The sequence below is a fragment of the Misgurnus anguillicaudatus genome, chromosome 18, assembly GCF_027580225.2.
Source record: "Misgurnus anguillicaudatus chromosome 18, ASM2758022v2, whole genome shotgun sequence".
Classification (NCBI taxonomy): domain Eukaryota; kingdom Metazoa; phylum Chordata; class Actinopteri; order Cypriniformes; family Cobitidae; genus Misgurnus; species Misgurnus anguillicaudatus.
The window spans coordinates 21,077,860-21,096,582 of NC_073354.2; the positions used below are offsets into that span (position 1 = coordinate 21,077,860).

An 18,723-nucleotide genomic window follows, 5' to 3' on the forward strand; every position below is an offset into this window, starting at 1 on the left:
CCCATGTTTGTGTCTTGATAAAGAGAATAAAAATAAATATGGAAATGTAGCTGTTGGTGGCCTAAGACTTTTGCACAGTATTGTAGATCATCTGACAAGACCAAAATGTCTGTGTGTTTTTATCAGCGTGTTTACTTATGCAATTAATTTAGTATTAAGATATTGCTGCCATTTATCTTGAATTGAGTGCAACATCTGTCATAGCATATTCATGTTTGTCAGTATTTTTGAAAAGTACATTTGATTTTAAAGACCATGTGACACATTGATTTTATTTGATGGCTTAGTCTCTCAGTCTTTCTCTCTCTCTCTCTCTGTGTTTTTCTCTCTCTGTCTCTCTCTTTCTCTGCCTCAGTCAAATGAAATATTAGCTTAACCTTTCATTTTTTCCCAGACGTTGCTGCTTGCTATAGATACTAAACTGATTGTAAGCTATAATTAGATCATTTATTTTTGTCTAGTTTATTTTTAACCTAATTTCTTTGAGAAACATTATGCTCAGCAGCCAAAGCTCTTGTCATGTAGACAGTGTTCACTTTCAATAGTCTAAAAGTGTCCTTTCCAGACATCTGGAGCTGTGAGTAACAATGTAGATGTGGCGCGAGATGGTGCCAGGGGGCCCCATTTTTATGACATTTTTATAAACTACATTCCTTTATCACAGATTCTTTGTGATCGAACCTCAAAAATTATAGCTACCAACCAACAGCACTACATTGTATTATGTAATATGTTTTGTTTAATTCAAATTTTAAAGGGACTGTAAGTAGGGTTTTAGGTGTTTTATTAATCAAAATCAATGTCTTTATTCATAAATATGTCCTCATTGGTGTCAAAAGGGCTCTGCCAATGATCTGACTTTGTAAGCTTAGAATTTCTTCTTTTTACTTACATTGAATGGATAAGTCCAAGGAAGCGTCCATGTCGTTCCACGGTATTGATAAACTATAATAGCAGAGAGGGACAAAAAGCACTAGCAACGCGTTTCCACAACACATTTTCATTCAGAACACGTGAACCAGCTGAACGGACAAGGAGATCAGTGAGTACATAACGGCTACCATAGTTGCAACACGCATTTGGAAAAGCGAGGCGCTAGAGAGCACTGTTCGTTTGAATGCAAAATACAATTTCACCACTAGGTGGGGGTAAATCCTACTTACTGTCCCTTTAATTCTGAAATTGTCTTTCACTTATGACAGCTACAGTATTTAAAAAAAAATATTTTTTAAACAGCTATTTTTTTTAAACAACTTACATATATATTTTTTGACCAGAAACATTGTTTATGCACTTTTTCCTATATAGACCCAGACAAATAAATGTGTAAATAACAGTGTTAAGTAAAACGATTAGTTTTCAATATACAGGCTAATTTTGAACCAAAGTTTGTAACATGTTTGCCTGTACAAAATATGTTTTGCACTTATATTTTTTAAGTATAATCAACTTTTATTTACAAGTCATTTTACAGTGTTACATCATGCATGCCTAGTTACTTGTTTGATTATTGTCTGCATGCTGAATTAGATTTTGTTGGAAAACAACTGTTTGTTTTTGTTTTTCTTTAACTTTTAGCCTATGAATTTGACAAAATTGCAATTGGTGGCTCTAAATAGAGTAAGACTATTTTGCAATAAACTGTGTGAGTATGGCTATGAAGTGCATTTTGATGGTAATTCTTTTTTTTGGAGGGGGGGAACTGCCAGTTGTATGTAGGCCTAACTGTTTAAAAATCACTTATATCTGAGTTTTAAAGAAAAATGCTAGGATAAAACAATTGTCTCATTTAACACATTTTTATTTTTGAACTGAGTGTTAAATCAGTCCGTCACTCTGTGAGTATGAAAATAGATTTGTGTTTGTTAAGTGAGATACTGAGTCACTCAGGTTAGGTCAGGACACTTGGTTTTGCAGTAAGGCGGTCCATTCACTAAGTGAGAGACTGCCTAAATAATCTTGCCTGGTAGTGCTCTGTAAGTTCAGCTTGTCTATTAACTGTTTTTCTAGAGAGGCTTTCAGCGAACATTTCCTGCAGACCTCTGGGACTGAACGTCACTGAGCATTAGCATTGGTTACTTTGAGTATGAAATAACATTTCATGCATGAGATGCCAAGACCACTATGTCATATACAGTAGTGAAAGATGCAGTTCCTTTTCTAAGCAGTCTATAAGGAAATTGCTGGTGCTGAATGATGGTAAACAACCCCATGGGAGAACTAGATATAGATAAGAGGTTATGTGTGCACATGTGACAAACATCAAGCAAGGTCATATTTGAGAATTAAATCCTGCATTCCATCTGCTTATCATGAATATTTCATTAAACTGCTCAGAGTGTGTACTATATATACTTTAATAAATATGTGAACTTTTTTTTTAATGTAATTTCTATTAAACCAGGTTAAGGCACATATTGAGTGGCTTCTTTCCTCTTTGAAAATAGCCAATAGTGTTTAGTTTACCTCACAGCCAGAAATCTGATGAAAAGCTGTAGAATTATGTCATACAATTTTTTGATCTGAAAATCATGAAGTCTTATAGCCTCTGAATGCAATTTTTTGTCATTGTTTTGTAGCACACTACAGTTAGATATTCTTAAGACTAACATGCTTAAGCAAACTTATTTATAAAACCGAAAAACATTAATTTATACTTCATTAAGACTTTTAAGTCATTGTTGTTATTAACCATTTTTTATACTTAGTGCTTCATGCATCATTATGCACATTAATTTAAATCTTTGACATAACCTTACACCGTCAATATTTTTACATAACGTTCATTATAAAATAAATTTTATGTAGAAAACACCAAAAAAAGACTACGTGTTTTCACAGACACGATCACATGTTTAACCAAATGTTTAACCGAGGTTTCGCAGTGATATCAATAGCATCTTATTGGCCCTTCCTCTGTATGGCGGGATGACAGGGACGCTCGCATAAAGTGTCACTCATCTGATCTCCATGGAAACAGATACAGGCGCGTAACCAGTGAGTGACTGAGAGCGTGCAGTTCCAGAGCGCGGTAGTTCAGCGAGTGGATTTATAAACACTGTTTCAATCTCATCGCCCTCCTCCAGGTATGAATTTTACGTATAAAGTTGTACGCAGTACGATGTTGTATTTTACGATGTTTTATCTTAGTAAACATTCTGTTCTTTGCATTACCTATTATATTTTATTGAACATATAAGGATTGAGATTAAGTCTTAAACTTGATTTAATGGTGAAAAATTGAGCTTGTAGTCTATATAAAGAGAAAAAGATCATATTTTCAAACAGAGTTTTGAGTTTGCCATTGCATTTAAATTCCTGTAGTCTGTTTAATCTAAAAAGAGTGACTGTAAGCATCTCAGCGCAAACTCACTTGAAAACACAATATACTGCATGTACCAAAAAGCATTAGGAATTAATACAAATATTACATTTTTAATGTTAAGACCCGTCTATTTTTGTCTTTTATATTTTATTCATGTAGTCTAATATATCTATAAAAACGTTGTCACGCCCTTCGTGAGTGTCAGTTTGTGGCTGTTTGGCTGTTAAATGCAATGCACAGGGCAGGCTGTGTCTTTTAACAAATATGGACTTGGATAATTTACACAATGAATACATAAAAAACATATTTGGAAATAAGCATTGTAACAAATCAATGCATTTAAATTTTAAACAGTAGAAAAATACTTTACTGTATTTAAATTGTATATTACATTTTTTTAAATAGAAAAACTCTAAGCTTAAAATGCAATGTTTTATGTTGGTTCACAGGGTTGACATATGAGTGGAAAAACCATCCACTTATGTAATCACGCCGATATGGTCACTGTGGACTATTATTGACTTTCGTACTGTTTGATTGACCATGTCCACACAAGAAACAGAATTTCCAGATTGCCAGGAAAGGGTTGGTTTGAAGAGAAAATTGACAGGACCACCAAGACTTCTGCTGGGAAAGTCCAACAAATCCAAAGAGAAGGCAGATTCTCACAGAAGGCAAAGGCGAGATAAATGCTGTGAAGACATGTCGGAGAATATTGCAAAACAAGAAGAATTGTCCCACAACAGTCCTCAAAAAAACCCAGAGTTGGAGGAACCAGAGCATGATGCTCAAGGAGACACCTCAGGAATTCTTGTAACATTGGAGGAAAATCAAGGCAAAGAAAAAAACTTGGATGATAAAGCCGGAATGACTAGAAGCGCTTCGAAGACAACCATTAAGAGGACATTGTCTTCCCTGCTCTGTAGTGGCAGGGGGAGGAAAGAATCAGATTGTGATGGACATGCTGAGGACAGAACAGAAAACAGTCCACAAGAAACAAAGAAAAATAAAAACAAAGCTCACAAAGACACTAACTCACCATATGAAAATAAACAATGTGATGCGAACAATAAAATAGTCACTCGTGAAAAGGGCAAAAGGAATTTTTTCTTAATGTTATGGCCCATTTCGAAGAGATCCTCGAATGTCAGTGAAGGGAGACAAGAGCAAGGTAACAGCGTGGTTCTTCAGGAGACACAACCAAAAGCTCCTTTCAAAAAAATGTACCGCATGTTTCCAAGAAGAAAGAAAGCACAGTCTCCTATTGATCAGCTTGAATGTGATGTTTCTACAACAGCACACAATGAAGTAGCAGGTGACCAAATGAATCAGCCAAGTACAGCTAACATGGAGATTCCCAGCATCCATAAACAAGAGCACCAAGAGGAAGAACAAAAAATTGAGGAAAGCACACCAGAAACATTTACAATCAGTGCAGATGTGAGCATTAACACAAATATTGAATCTGGCCACATTGATGATGAGCAGGAAATCTGTCCTGACCCAAATGTAGGTCAAATTAAAATTGAAAATAAACACCCCGTGTCAGAGCCAACAAATGAAATTTTACAAACTAATGTGTTGTTGGATTCATCTTGCAGCTTTAACTGTGCACTGCCAAACACAAGTATAGGTGATGTGCTAAATGATGTAGACCAGAAAGAGTCTGATCAATTTTTTAAATGCAAACCAGTGATTACTATAGAGCGTGTGTATACTCCAGAGGAAGAGAACCAGGAAGACAATGTCAATCAGTCACGGTTTGATTTCCTCTCAATGAATGGGTCCTGGCAACATTTAAAAATAAACCGCTTGACGAACAACACATTACATCCTTCTGACCAGAGTGTGTCCCCTGAACCGGACCACAGCCGATGTAATGAGACTTTACTGATTCAGACGGCAATTTCAATGGTTCAGGCAGCCATCCGTGGCGCAGTGGAACAGTTTGCAAATGAGCAGCAGCATAATCAGATAAGTTTGGACCGTGCGTAAGCACAGATTTACAGACATTCACGCATACACGTACTGTATTTAGCAAAGGGTTTCCTATTGTTTTTATTTTGTGGATGTTATTATATAAAAACTGTAACAGATGTACAGTAGGGACATATTATGTGATTACATTCAAATGTGTCTGTGTATAAAATAATATTTATAATGATTAAATTATTAAAGTCAGATTGTGGGATTTTACTGTAATTTTATAGTTGCTATTTTTAATTTATCATGCATGACTTAACCTTTCATCTTACAGACATCATAATTAAATCCCCATATGCTTATTAGTATTATTTATATGTATTTAACATTTGTTCAAGAGTTAAATGATGTTAAAAAATGTTTATATGCCTTTACCTTCTACTGTTCATATTTTTAAACTGCATAATTTTTCACGTCACTGCAATGGCAGGCTAGTTTCTATAGCAATGAATATCCCACACATGACTACAAGAAGGCATTGAGCCACATGCTTAGGATATTTTCCATCTGTACAAGAATCTGTTGATATGTTGTGTAAAACTGTTGTGAACACTGCCTCCCATTGACATTAAGTCAACGTTTTTATGAAAATGTGTGGTTTGAAATCCCAGGTGTGTGCATCAGTTTATATTTCAAATTTAAATAACCATGACTGAAACCTACACTAAACTTATAAATTATGTTAACTCACTATATATTGTAAAACAAGCAGAGTTTGGGGACATGGGGCGGTTAGACTCCTAGACTAAAATAAAAGCTGTCCAAACTAAAAACAACTTGCACTGACATATTTTTAGGGTGACCATACGCGCCATTCTTCCCGGACGCGTCCTGGCCAGGATTTCGGTGCGTCTTCCGGAAGTCGTATTTGTTGAGCGCATAATGCCATTCAGTTAAAAACATTAGACATACAATCATAGTTTCATTCTTACCTTAAAATGTAACTTTTCTCTAATAATAATAATAATCCTCTATGACATATGCAGTCGACACATACAACTTCCGGAAAACGCACCCGAAATCCTGGCCGGGATTCGTCCGGGAAGAATGGCACATATGGTCATACATATTTTAAAATACATCAGTACACTGTAAAAAAATCTGTAGAAATTACACTAATACTGTGTATTACTGCCAGTAACTTACTGTAGATTTTACATTTATGTTATTTACTGGCAACAGTTTGTTCAAAGTTAAAGGAACACACCCACATTTTGGGAATTTCGCTTATTCACCGTAAGTCCATGCATACCTTTTTCATCTCTGTGCGTTATGTAGCTCTGTCTGACGCAGCCCCCGCTATAGCTTAGCTTGGCACAAAGAATTGAAGTGAATGGCTCCAGCTAGCATACTGCTTCCAATAAGTGACAAAATAACGTAAACATTTTCCTATTTATGTGTTGTGATTTGTATAGTCACACCGTGTACAAATAACAAGGTCATCTGAGACACAGACATCTTTTTTAACAGTATACATACTGGGAACTATATTCTCAGAAGGCGAAGCACTGCTACTTGGTTCCCAGTATGTATACTGTTAAAAGATGGCTGTGTCTCGTATGACCTTGTTATTTGTACACGGTGTGACTATAAAAATCACAACACATAAATAGGAAAATGTTTGCGTTATTTTGTCGCTTATTGGGAGCAGTATGCTAGCTGGAGCCTTTCACCTCCAGTCTTTGTGCTAAGCTAAGCTAAACTAGCGGGGGCTGCGTCAGACAGTTACAGCACGCACGGAGGTGAGAAAGGTATGAATGGACTTTTCTAACTCTGGGAGATACGGTGAATAAGCTAAATTCACAAAATGTGGGCGTGTTCCTTTAAATGAGCATGAAACATGTAACAACTCTTCTACAGTAAGTTACTGGCAACCAGCTGCATAATTACAGCAACATTTTTACAGTGTACCCTTTGTTTTGCCTCAAGATTAACATAAGTATTTTTTTAATAAGGCATGTTTATTTCATAATTAAACTAAGGCCTGGTCCTGGCTTAAGCTAATTCCTGTCCGGAAACCACCCCATAATGTTTTCAGAGACAGAATTGGTGACAGTTGTGCAAGATGTTTTCTTGTGACTACATGCTGCTATCTAGTGGTAATAAGTTGCAATTACAAGACAAACAGGTAAAGTATTGGAACCAGTGACTGAAGTATATAAATCAGTTTATTTAGTGTGCTATTTATTAAAAAAATAACCAGAACATATTATCACACAATGGCACTACGTGCTGATGGTGAATAAGGACTTCTTAAAAATGCACCTTACAAGTCACACAAATAACACAAATGCAAGTTTCACTGTTTTATAATACTCACCACAGTACACCAGCCTTGGTTTGAGTACTAAAAAAATAAAACTGCAAAGACTGGCACTTAAACAGTTCAAATACAGCACAAAGGAAACCATGTCTACTGTCAGTGATGTCGTAAGTTAATAAATCGTTCAAAAAAAAAAAAATGTGTTTGACACATTTGTTATGCCTCTGCATGTTTTAGATGCTTCAGCAAAATAATCTTTGAATAATGCATGTCTTCGAAATATGACTGAATCTACAGTATGTATGTCCCACTGCTGTTTTTTACTCTAATGTTGCTTTTTTTGTAGTAAGGTTAATAATGTAGTAAGCTGTATTTCAATATACAATATAACCTTGAAAGTCTTTTAAAATATCAAAATGCTTTTAGAAAAGCACCTGTTGCACACATTCTTTTGACAAATTACTTTGATTGTGTAGACGTCTTGGATAACTTTGCACTGACAAATAGGCACTGTTCAAATGTATGGTATGTTAATTAAAACATTATAACACTAAAAACAGGGTTTGGTTCAACTGGCTGAGTGATAGTTTAAGTGCTTTACATTTCAAAGATGTTTGGCAAAAATACTCTAAGGCACTGAACCAGTTTTGATTTAGGTCAGGGATCATTTACACTCTCAGCTCAGTGCATTTTAATCATTAGGCCACAGCTGAAGATAACCAGAAATAGTCAGAAATTATTAGCTTAGGGTGGCCTTTAAAAACATTTATGTGCACATGCTTTTTAATGTAATACTTTCTTCAAATATAGTATTGAAATGTTATCTCAGCCATCCAACATATCAACACAACAATCATCAACACAACAAAACTTTACTGACAAGGACGTTTGAGACAGGACACAAGCGTATTGGTGCTGAGACAGAAATCAAATCAGCAATTGATGTGTTTGTATGGGTCTACATTCCCAGATTTCATTCCACAGTCACTGCGTCAACACTCTCCTGAGAGACCTCGGAGTCCAATGAGTAGCAGGAACTGCCGTTATCCTGAGTGTCCTTGGCTGTTTCCTCTCCTGTGGCTGCGGTGATATCCGGCTGGGCCTCGCAACCATGGAGCAGCTGCCCGCAGAAGCGGCTGTAGCGGTGGTATCTCAGCGGCTTGCCCACATGGGCAAACATATGCTCCTGCAGCTGGCTCTTCTGTGAGAAGCGAAGGTTGCAGACGGCGCAGGCCATCTTTCGTTTTCGGGTGAAGACTGCTAACGGGCTGCCACTTTGTCCGGTTCCAGCACCTCGTCTGAGTTCCATGGCTAATTCATCAGCCAGGGCCTGGCTTTGCCGTAAGGCCTCTTCTAGACTACCCGTGTCTATGTGCTCCTTAAGGGGCCGTCTTTCTTCTAGGGATGCATGCTCCTCGGATTTGTCCTCTGAAGGGCCCTCCATCAGACCGCTAGGCTCGAGGGCACAGGCTGCGTGCGTAAAAAGGTGCTCTTGTAAGCCTTCAGGTGACAGACAGCGTTCGCCACAACGTGGGCACAGAAGTGCAAGAGGGCCATCTTTAAACAGGCCTGCCTGGCAGGGGCTCACCTGGTTTGGGGAGAGAGAGCAAGGCTCCTTCTCGCCGCCTTGTTGTTGTTGTTGTTCTTCCTCCTCTACTCTTTCCTGCTTGATTCGTGCAGAGATATCAGAGTCGTCCCCTGACACCACCGAAGATGCGGCGCGAAAGCTTTGAGGCTGCCTCTCATTCGCGATGCCCTCAAGACCTAAAGCAAGAGACAATCGGCCGTGTGTACGATCGGCCCTTGCGCTAGAGCGTCTGTCCTCTGGGTCCCGTGAACCACCCGCCTTTAAGCCTGAGGTCTCTTTACCGGTCAGCTGAGAAGAGATCTGGATACCATAGAGGTTGGACATACGAACAGGGTCAGAGAAAGCATCTGAACCACCCTCACCGGTTTTATGGCAGAGCTGGTATGCATGGAGAAACTTGATGCCTTCTTGAAGTCTGACCTGGTCTACAGGTTGTTTGGGACCCATGCCTGTATACATTATGTGTAGCAGGTAGCTAAAGACATCTGGTTGGATATCTGTGGGTTGGATCTTTATACACTCACTGGAAAAGAGGATGAGAAAGGTAATCGAATTACAATTGATCAAAGTTTGATTTTTTATCAATGTAAATAAAAAATACATTTTATGTAGAAAACTGTAAATGACCTAAGCTGGAAAAAACATCCAGTATGCGACAGTCCTGTGGGTGAAAATGCCTTGTTGATGCTAGAGGTCAGAGGAGAATGGGCCGACTGATTCGAGCTGATAAAAGAGCAACTTTGACTGAAATAACCACTCGTTACAACCGAGCTATGCAGCAAAGCATTTGTGAAGCCACAACACGCACAACCTTGAGGCGGATGGGCCACAACAGCAGAAGACCCCACCGGGTACCACTCATCTCCACTACAAAGAGGAAAAAGAGGCTACAATTTGCACAAGCTCACCAAAATTGGACAGTTGAAGACTGAAAAAATGTTGCCTGGTCTGATGAGTCTCGATTTCTGTTGAGACATTCAGATGGTAGAGTCAGAATTTGTCGTAAACAGAACGAGAACATGAATCCATCATGCCTTGTTACCACTGTGCAGGCTGGTGGTGTAATGGTATGGGGGGTGTTTTCTTGGCACACTTTAGGCACCTTTGTGCCAATTGGGCATCGTTTAAATGCCACGGCCTACCTGAGCATTGTGTTACCATGTCCATCCCTTTATGACCACCATGTACCCATCCTCTGATGGCTACTTCCAGCAGGATAATGCACCATGTCAAAAAGCGCAAATCATTTCAAATTGGTTTCTTGAACATGACAATGAGTTCACTGTACTAAAATAGCCCCCACAGTCACCAAATCTCAACCCAATAGAGCATATTTGGGATGTGGTGAAACGGGAGCTTTATGCCCTGGATGTGCATCCCAACTGCAAGATGCTATCCATATGGGCCAACATTTCTAAAGATTGCTGATTGTTGAATCAATGCCACGTAGAATTAAGGCAGTTCTGATGGCGAAAGGAGGTCAAACACAGCATTAGTATGGTGTTCCTAATAATCCTTTAGGTGAGTGTGAGTGACAAGTATGTTTTTCTTGTCTTAATTGTGCAGCCCTTTAAAAAAACCTATTTCTATGCATTGATGCATGAAAGGATGGTTAGATGTAGAATCATGGATGGATGAATGTGTTAATATCTATCTACTATAGGCAGATATATAAACAATATTCACCTTAAATAGACAGAATTTTATTGAATATTTGTGTTTAAACAAAATTTTTTAGCAAGTGTTACAACAAACCCTCAGTTTGATATTAACCCAACATATGGGGTAAGTTGTAACATTTGCACTCCTGTAACTTTCGGTGTAATTGTATAATAACGGTAAGTCCCACAAACAAACTTTAAGGGTTCATTTGTAGCAGAGATGTGAAGGTTGATTGTGAAAAAATGATTAGGCCAAAGCCTACTGTAACCTTGATGGGTGTAAAAACTTTGTTTTTAGATTTCAAAAAATGTAAACTATACTGCAAATTCCAAGCAGGAGTATTAGAGTTTCAGCTAACCTGGACTGATGGATGAAGATCATTTTAAAGTAGTTTGAGAAGGCAGCAAGGACAGCGCGATGAGCCTTGAAATATACGTTGCCAATGGCAACAGTGCAGTCACACAGAAAGCCAAACTCCCTTTGTACATTCAGTTGTTGCAGGAGAAACAAACTATGGCCAGACACATCCATCTTGACCTGTTACACCCACATACATGGAATACAGCACAATGTAAAAACAAAATAAATGTTATTATGCAGATATTATAATAGTATTACATTAAAAATCCCATTCGCCTGTAAAACTTAGTCAAAGCTTTTAGGCACAAAAATGTATGCTTCTGAACATGCTGGAGCACAGAGCAAACCAATGAGGAGTCTGGCAGAAGAGTTGATAACTGGCGACCTCTAGCGAACAACATTTGCACAACATCTTTATAATGTTTGACACAATATAGACCAGATGTTTACATCTGGATAGCAGTGTCATTTGTACATTGGCGCCTATTGTGACAATCTATAAATCATATTTTTACATTGCTAACATAAATATGCATATTATTCAGGTATTAAATTATATTTTAAGATTTTTCCCATGCCTTGATCCCTTTATTATTTGTAACTTAATCTTCATTAGTGACAATGAATCATTGTATTCATTATACTGTAAACCTTCTGGCGAAACAGTAACGACCTGACTTATTTAATGTTTACAGTGCAACAGTATCGAGTATCTGCATGCAGACAATGATTCTTCAGTCATTCTTTGATCATTACACAAAAGCCCATAGAAACAGCATGCAATCGCATGGAAAAATGTCATGACTGAATGAATAAATAGTACATCAAATATCGTGAAGGATATCATTCAGCTCATGGTTTTGTATCATTTTGGTCTGAATCACGTTCATTTTCACACGTCTGCTCTGTACCGATCAAGTGTTGTCGAAGAAACGGTGTACATTTTCATGCACATTGGCAAACAAAACATGCACGTACCACAGCACAGATAAAACGCATTCACATCGTCCCCTAAAAAACGGATTCTTACCAACTACACGAGAGAAACTGATTATAATTTCGTTTTTGTTGCAGCTGGAGCAATTCTCTTATGGTCTCGCGGCTCTTCCTATGCGATTGACGGCTTAGCTTGTTATCCGTCACGTGACCATACTGTACATTAGCTGATCCAGACGCGCACGGTGAATAACATAAAAAGCGGATGCTTTGGTTTTTAGAAATGCTCGTTCGTTTCGTTTTTAATCTTTTATAGTGAAGGGCGACACAGTCGCTTTATAACTTATTAAGTTGGTCTAGTGTACTAATAAAGTTCCTAACAAAAAAACAATGAATTACACCTACTGTACTTTCATGGAAGAGCAAGCCATCTACTGTATGGTGCTAACACATTTCGGCTAAGTTAGGCATTTAGTGAATAGGTAATAAATAATATATGAAACAACTACGCAATACAATGCAAATAAAAGCCATACTACATTTTTTATAAAACATTTTTATAAAAGACAGTTATACCAGCATTTCCACATATATATGAGGGAAAATGCAGTATTATATATAACTTTAAACCAAGTGAATCAGTACATGTATTCATTTAGCAGGGAGCATTTAACATTTTGTCAGGGCTCGTCCTGAAGAGAACATTTTCATGCATGGTTTGGTTGCATTTTCACAGTGCTGCGCGTGTGGGGCGGGCTGGATTTGCGTGAGTGGGGCCGGATCTCAGTGCGGTGATAGAGCGCGCACAGCGGCTGTGCGGAAGTTCTTTCATCCGCGCTGCACAAGGGGCTTCGCCCTCGACATCGGATATTCTCGTCCCAAGTTTTCGCTTGGACGAAGACAAACGAGGTGGAAATTCTTCATTCCGTGTAATCCCTCGAATCCTGTCGTTCGCTACAAGTTAGCGCCCATTACCGTAGGTGAGTATTTTCAGCGTATTTTGCGTGTAAACACGAGCTGCAGTACTGTGACGCTTTGCTCGCAGCGTATGTGCGGGAAGCTGCGCGGGGGTGGCATTGCATGCTTGCGTGAGATCTCCCGACGACGTGCTCAGATATATTCTGTTCTGTCGTCTGTGCGTAATATATCCTTTAAATACTTCGTATTGTCAGCGTGGATATAGGTACGATCGTATGTTTAGTTCGCTGTTGAAATAGTTTGATTTTTACTTTTAAGTGCGGTATGATTGACAGCCGCAACGCCCGCATGATTGTGTCGCTGAAATGAGCCAATGAGAACGCGTGGGCGGGATGTGAAGCTCTCCGCTTGGCTTTATAATGGAGCTGAAGAACGGAAACATAAACAAACTACATAAACTACACGCACTTAAATAAAGATAAATGAAGCATGGTTTTATTATTGTTATGTGATGAAGTGTACATCTGTAGCCTATAATTTGGCACAGCATCTGTAAACCACTTTACAAGAATATTTCTTACCACAATTAAAAATTCTGTAGTATAGCCTACTGTTGTATTTAGTAAACTGTAGTAATTCCTAGGTATTAATATTACTGTAGTAAATATATTAAACTATTAAACAGTATTTACTAGAGTTTTATACTAGTCTATAATATGTTATAGTTTAATTACTATATTAGGCTATATACATAGCAGGGTCTATTTAAGTATATTATGATCAAATGCATTTTTATTGAGGTTATTGTCCATGGAAGTGGCCTTAAAAGAAATTGTACTTGTTGAGCCTGTCCCTTTATTAAAGTTTAAATTTACAAAATGTTATTTAAAAAAAAATATTCAATAAAAAACACTTACGTATTTTAATATCTGGCAAATAGTACTAAAATAAGTTGTTTTATATTAATTATTCATATTTCATTTAAGATATTTGCAAGTTTACTTTTTTACAGGAGTCAGAAAGTCCAGATATGACGCTCATATTTTGTTTTGTTGTTTCATGGAGTCAAGGAACTTGCGTGTTAGATCAGTTTGTCTCTTTATTTATTTATTAAGCAATATTTGCATTACATTTAAATTTATGCATTTGGCAGGAGCCTTGATCCAAAGTGACTTATGGTGCATTAAATCGCTACATTTCTTTTATCAGTCTATGTTTTATCTGGGATTTACCCCATGACCTTTGCATAACACAATACTTTACCAGTTAAGCTACGGGAACACTCAATTCATTAATCTGTCCATCCATGCAATCCATCCATGCAATTTCAATCCATTATCACGATAGTCGTAAACCATTGGCACATTTGAGTGGGAACGAGACTTCCCAAACTTGGATTAATGGGCTGTTTATTTTCTGTACACTTTTGCACAGGGTAATGGCAAGGCCAAGCCACAGCGAGCATGTCCTGCAGCAGCTCAACAACCAAAGAGAGTGGGGTTTCCTCTGTGACTGCTGTATCGCCATAGGTGACATTTACTTCAGGGCCCATAAAGCTGTGCTGGCAGCCTGCAGCTCTTACTTCAGAATGATGTTCATCCGAGATCAGCAGGGAACGGCGCGATTCGATCTCAGCAACATGCAGATTAGCGCGGAGTGCTTCGATCTCATCCTGCAGCTCATGTACCTTGGCCGTATCGCTGTGGATCACTATGAGTTCGATGAGCTGAAATCCTCTATGGCCTACCTACAAATGTACTACATCCCCGACTCGCTTGAGGACCTCAGAGACATCCGGACTTCCAATCTGACTCCCTCGTCCTCCGCATCTTCCGCTTCGTCATCCAGCTCCTCGTCCTCGTCCAGTGTAGCGGGCGGCAAGATGATGTTTGGCGTCCGCATGTTTGAGCAGCAAAGGCCCAGCACTGCTGAGAACGAACGTGCACCCAAGACTTCAACCACACCTACTCGTCAAAGCATTAACATTTCAACTGTCAGGCCTGCTGAAGATGTGGTCATACCACACCCTTTGCCACACTCAGAGACGGTTGGAGATCAACCATGTGACCTAAGGAAGAGGACTTCGGGCCGAGGCTCCACCATTAAAGAACGTCCTCGTTTTGGTCGCACTTACACGTGTGATGATTGCGGCTTTGTGTTCAGCTGTGAAAAGCTGCTTATTGAGCACATCCTTACGTGCACCAACCGCAAAGCTTTCCAGACACCCAAAGTCGGCAAGGAGACGTACGGTGACACTGGCAAGGCGGAGAGTTTAACCTCGGAGGGGACGGATGAACACAGAGCAGTTTGCAAGGGTGAAGAAGATTGGTCAGACCACAAGTCAGACGCAGAGACTGTGATCAGGTCTGTTGCCTCTGGCATGGACGGTGAAACAACCTTCTCCAGGAATATAACCATTAAAGTGGAAAGAGATGATGATTCGGAGACAGACTTAGAAAGTGTGGTGAAGGTAGAAAACCATAACATGGGAAGCTGCAGGGTTCGCAGCAGGGTGTACAAAGATGTTGCAGACCAAATGAAATTTGACAGCGAGGAAGAGGCAGGGATTTCTGCAATGGACGGCACCGGCAATGCTTTGGAGGGTCAAAGTAAAGATGCAAACGTGATCAAAGAAGAGAAGCAAGATGAAGCGTGTATTCCTTGTGAATTGTGTGGAGCCTTGCTGACAGAAGAGGATCAGTCTGCTCATTACATCTCCAGCCACATGGGACATATCTGTGCCTGTGGAAGGTGTGGCCAAGTGCTCATTAAAGGCAGACAGCTGCAGGAGCACGCCGAGCGCTGCGGTGAGCCCCAGGGTCCTGAGACGGACTCTCCAGGCGACGACTCACCTCTGCTCGAAGATGGAGAAGCTATGGAAGAGGGTTTGCTTGAAGCAGCCGACATTGGCTTTCGCTGTCCTCTCTGCGGTTTGATATTTGAAAGTGAAACTCTCGCTGTGGAGCACTCGCTGGCTTGTCCCGAACAGGAGCCGTTCCGTCCCGTCCTGTTGGAAGACAGCGGCGAGCCAGACCATCGGCGAAAGCATTTCTGTGCAATCTGCGGTAAAGGCTTTTACCAGAGGTGTCACCTACGGGAGCACTACACCGTTCACACCAAGGAGAAGCAGTTTACTTGCCAAACCTGCGGCAAACAGTTCCTGCGTGAACGACAGCTTCGGTTGCACACTGACATGCACAAAGGAATGGCCCGGTACGTCTGCCCCGTCTGCGACCAGGGCACCTTCCTAAAACACGATCACGTGCGACACATGATCTCCCACCTGTCAGCCGGAGAGACAATCTGCCAGGTGTGTTTCAAAATTTTCCCAAGCGGCGAGCACCTGGAGAAGCACATGGACGTGCATCTGTACATCTGCGGGGTGTGCGGAGAGAAATTCCGCCTTCGGAAAGACATGCGGAGCCACTACAACTCTAAGCACAACAAGAGACAATGAAAGGCAGAGTCGGGTCTATAAAATAAGCCATACTGTAAATGTGAGAAGAAATCTATGCACTTAGACACCAATTTCAACCTTTAAATCTGCACTTTCTGTGTGTATGCAAACTCTTGAATACATTACTCAATGTTTGTGGTGGGATATAGTGCCTAGAGTATTTGTTTTTCAGTTTTAAGATATCCCAAGTCGACTAAATTATGTGATCAGTTGTGTTTCGGTTAAAAATACTAGCTTGAACGGTTGTTGCTATAGATCAGAAATCCATCTTTTTGAATAATTATGTTTTAGTGGTGGTGCACATGGACGTTTATTTTTTAAAATTTCATTTTATGAGGAAAGGTTAATTGTTTTTGTTATTAGTGGTGCTTTTATTTCTAGAGGTTCAAACACAGGTGTCTTCAGCCATTCTGCTTTTCTTTAGTCATTTTTCAAGTAACTCTGGTATCATGCCCATAATTCTCTACGATCATTTGCTTACAGAGATAAGGGAGAATAGATTACAAGTTTTGCTGTCACTATTACTCCCTGCACCAGAACACTAATAATACTGTATATTATGATAAAAAGCAGAGAAAAACACTTCTTTCAGCTACCTGTATGTACCTAGTAGTCACACCTACAAACCCAGGAATCTATGCAACCTGTTGTAAATTTACCCCTAAATTTTAGTGTGCATTCACAGAGTACAAAGTATGTTTCGTTGTGTATAGCTACTTTGGTTTCCCAAAGATATTCATCTACAGTTCATCTAAGCAGATTTATGAAACATTTCATTGTGTATGCAAGGTGTGTTTCTAATAAGGATTGTGTGTTGTTCAATACTTATTTTTAGCCTACACTGTTTTGCTCAGAGCAAGCTATTTCAGTTTGCTTTTGGTTTAGGGTCCATCCAGCGAAATAGGTCTTTCAATTCGCAATTGCACATAAATTATTACATTATTGTTTAAATACACACATTCAAATTAATTATTTTGTCTAAAATGTCCCATAAAAAACCTATAATAGTTTGTGATGTTCATTTGGTGCTGCCAATAATTATACAAATTAATCTAGACACAATTAATTAGGCACTTTGGTTAAATCTGGAACAGTGCTTGATCCGTATTTTAGTTTGAAGTCATCCCATCTAAGTAAACTGACTAAACTTGAGTTAATGTTTGGATTGTGTGAAAGTATATTAAGATATTGAGAGGTTTAAGAGTTTATTAAGGACCAAAGCAACCATTAGTAATGATATCTTACGGCTCAGAAGTTTGCACTGGGCGTACAGTGTATTGTTGTGTGTTATGATCTAAATATGGTGAAAATATTTTTCTCGAGTGGTAAAAATAATATTGCAAGGAATATATGCAAATATTGTTTTTCTCTTGGTTTTTTTAGCTTATTTTTAAAATGTCTTCAGTGTTTCATATGTCCTTGGCTTTATGAACTAAAAAATAAAGTTTAAACATTTTATGTGAGTATTTGTGTGAAATATTTAGTATAACTTAGTATAGCATATCAGACAAAGCATATTAGTATATCAGACAAAGGTTAATCTAGTACAACATGCAGGGTGACAGCTGAATTGTTCCAGCCGTCAGACTGCTGGTTAAAAGCAGCATGTCATTTGCCATGCAAATGATCACTCAGAACCCATCTGGGATATTTTATCCCTTTATTTAACCGACCATGTCAAACAGCTTTCGTTTACTTATAACAAAAATGTTAAGTTAAGACAGGTTTTTTACTATTTAAAATGCCTATTAAAAATGTCTTTTAAAGTAAGATTTTAAAAGAGCATCTGTGTTCTTATCCTGTGTTTGTAGTTAAGCAATCTCATCCATTTCCATAGACAAAACTATGAAAAACAAAAAAAACTTTTCCAAATACAAATAGCAAACAAAAGTGGTTTGGTTAACTTGCATAGCTTTCTTTTCATTAATGAGCTTGGCATATATATATATATATATATTCCCAAAGATTTAAGAGATCTTTAGTAGGTATACAGATACAGACATGTTACATGTGTCCTCTAAAATAATTTGCTAACATTGCACAATTTGCAAAAACAGAATCCAAAAAACAATACTTTTTAAGGTTCAGGTTTGTGCCACAAGTCACCTCTAGATGGAGTCATTGTATTCCACCCTAGCTTTAATTAGACATACTGCTTACCTTTGGGGGCATATAGGAAGCATACATGTAAGGGTGAGGGGTAGGGCTGTCAAATTTTAATTCGAATTTCG

The 18,723-nt window shown here is 38.8% G+C and overlaps 3 protein-coding genes across 3 annotated transcripts; 2 read left to right on the forward strand and 1 right to left on the reverse strand.

The window, feature by feature from the left end:
* Positions 1-2,712: 2,712 nt before the first annotated feature.
* LOC129429455 (uncharacterized) lies at positions 2,713-6,216 on the forward strand. The gene is made up of 2 exons (XM_055186158.2): positions 2,713-3,086; positions 3,775-6,216. Exon 2 carries the CDS (start codon positions 3,869-3,871, stop codon positions 5,318-5,320), a length of 1,452 nt encoding a protein of 483 aa, XP_055042133.2. The 5' UTR covers positions 2,713-3,086; positions 3,775-3,868; the 3' UTR covers positions 5,321-6,216.
* A 1,226-nt stretch (positions 6,217-7,442) lies between these two features.
* zbtb25 (zinc finger and BTB domain containing 25) lies at positions 7,443-12,840 on the reverse strand. Its single transcript, XM_055186379.2, has 3 exons — positions 12,212-12,840; positions 11,180-11,358; positions 7,443-9,682 (listed from the first exon to the last, which is right to left on the reverse strand). Exons 2-3 carry the CDS (start codon positions 11,350-11,352, stop codon positions 8,545-8,547), a joined length of 1,311 nt encoding a protein of 436 aa, XP_055042354.2. The 5' UTR covers positions 11,353-11,358; positions 12,212-12,840; the 3' UTR covers positions 7,443-8,544.
* A 52-nt stretch (positions 12,841-12,892) lies between these two features.
* Positions 12,893-17,539, forward strand: zbtb1 (zinc finger and BTB domain containing 1). The gene is made up of 2 exons (XM_055186378.2): positions 12,893-13,097; positions 14,470-17,539. Exon 2 carries the CDS (start codon positions 14,474-14,476, stop codon positions 16,490-16,492), a length of 2,019 nt encoding a protein of 672 aa, XP_055042353.2. The 5' UTR covers positions 12,893-13,097; positions 14,470-14,473; the 3' UTR covers positions 16,493-17,539.
* The last annotated feature ends 1,184 nt before the right edge of the window (positions 17,540-18,723 follow it).

What these genes read in the sequence shown, in the direction of transcription:
- LOC129429455 (XM_055186158.2), top strand. Translation starts at nt 3,869, where the DNA reads ATGTCCACACAAGAAACAGAATTTCCAGATTGCCAGGAAAGGGTTGGT.
- zbtb25 (XM_055186379.2), bottom strand. Translation starts at nt 11,352, where the DNA reads ATGGATGTGTCTGGCCATAGTTTGTTTCTCCTGCAACAACTGAATGTA. An exon ending in ATCTTCATCCATCAGTCCAG is followed by an intron (nt 9,683 to 11,179) that starts GTTAGCTGAAAC and finishes CCTCTTTTCCAG; the next exon opens with TGAGTGTATAAAGATCCAAC.
- zbtb1 (XM_055186378.2), top strand. Translation starts at nt 14,474, where the DNA reads ATGGCAAGGCCAAGCCACAGCGAGCATGTCCTGCAGCAGCTCAACAAC.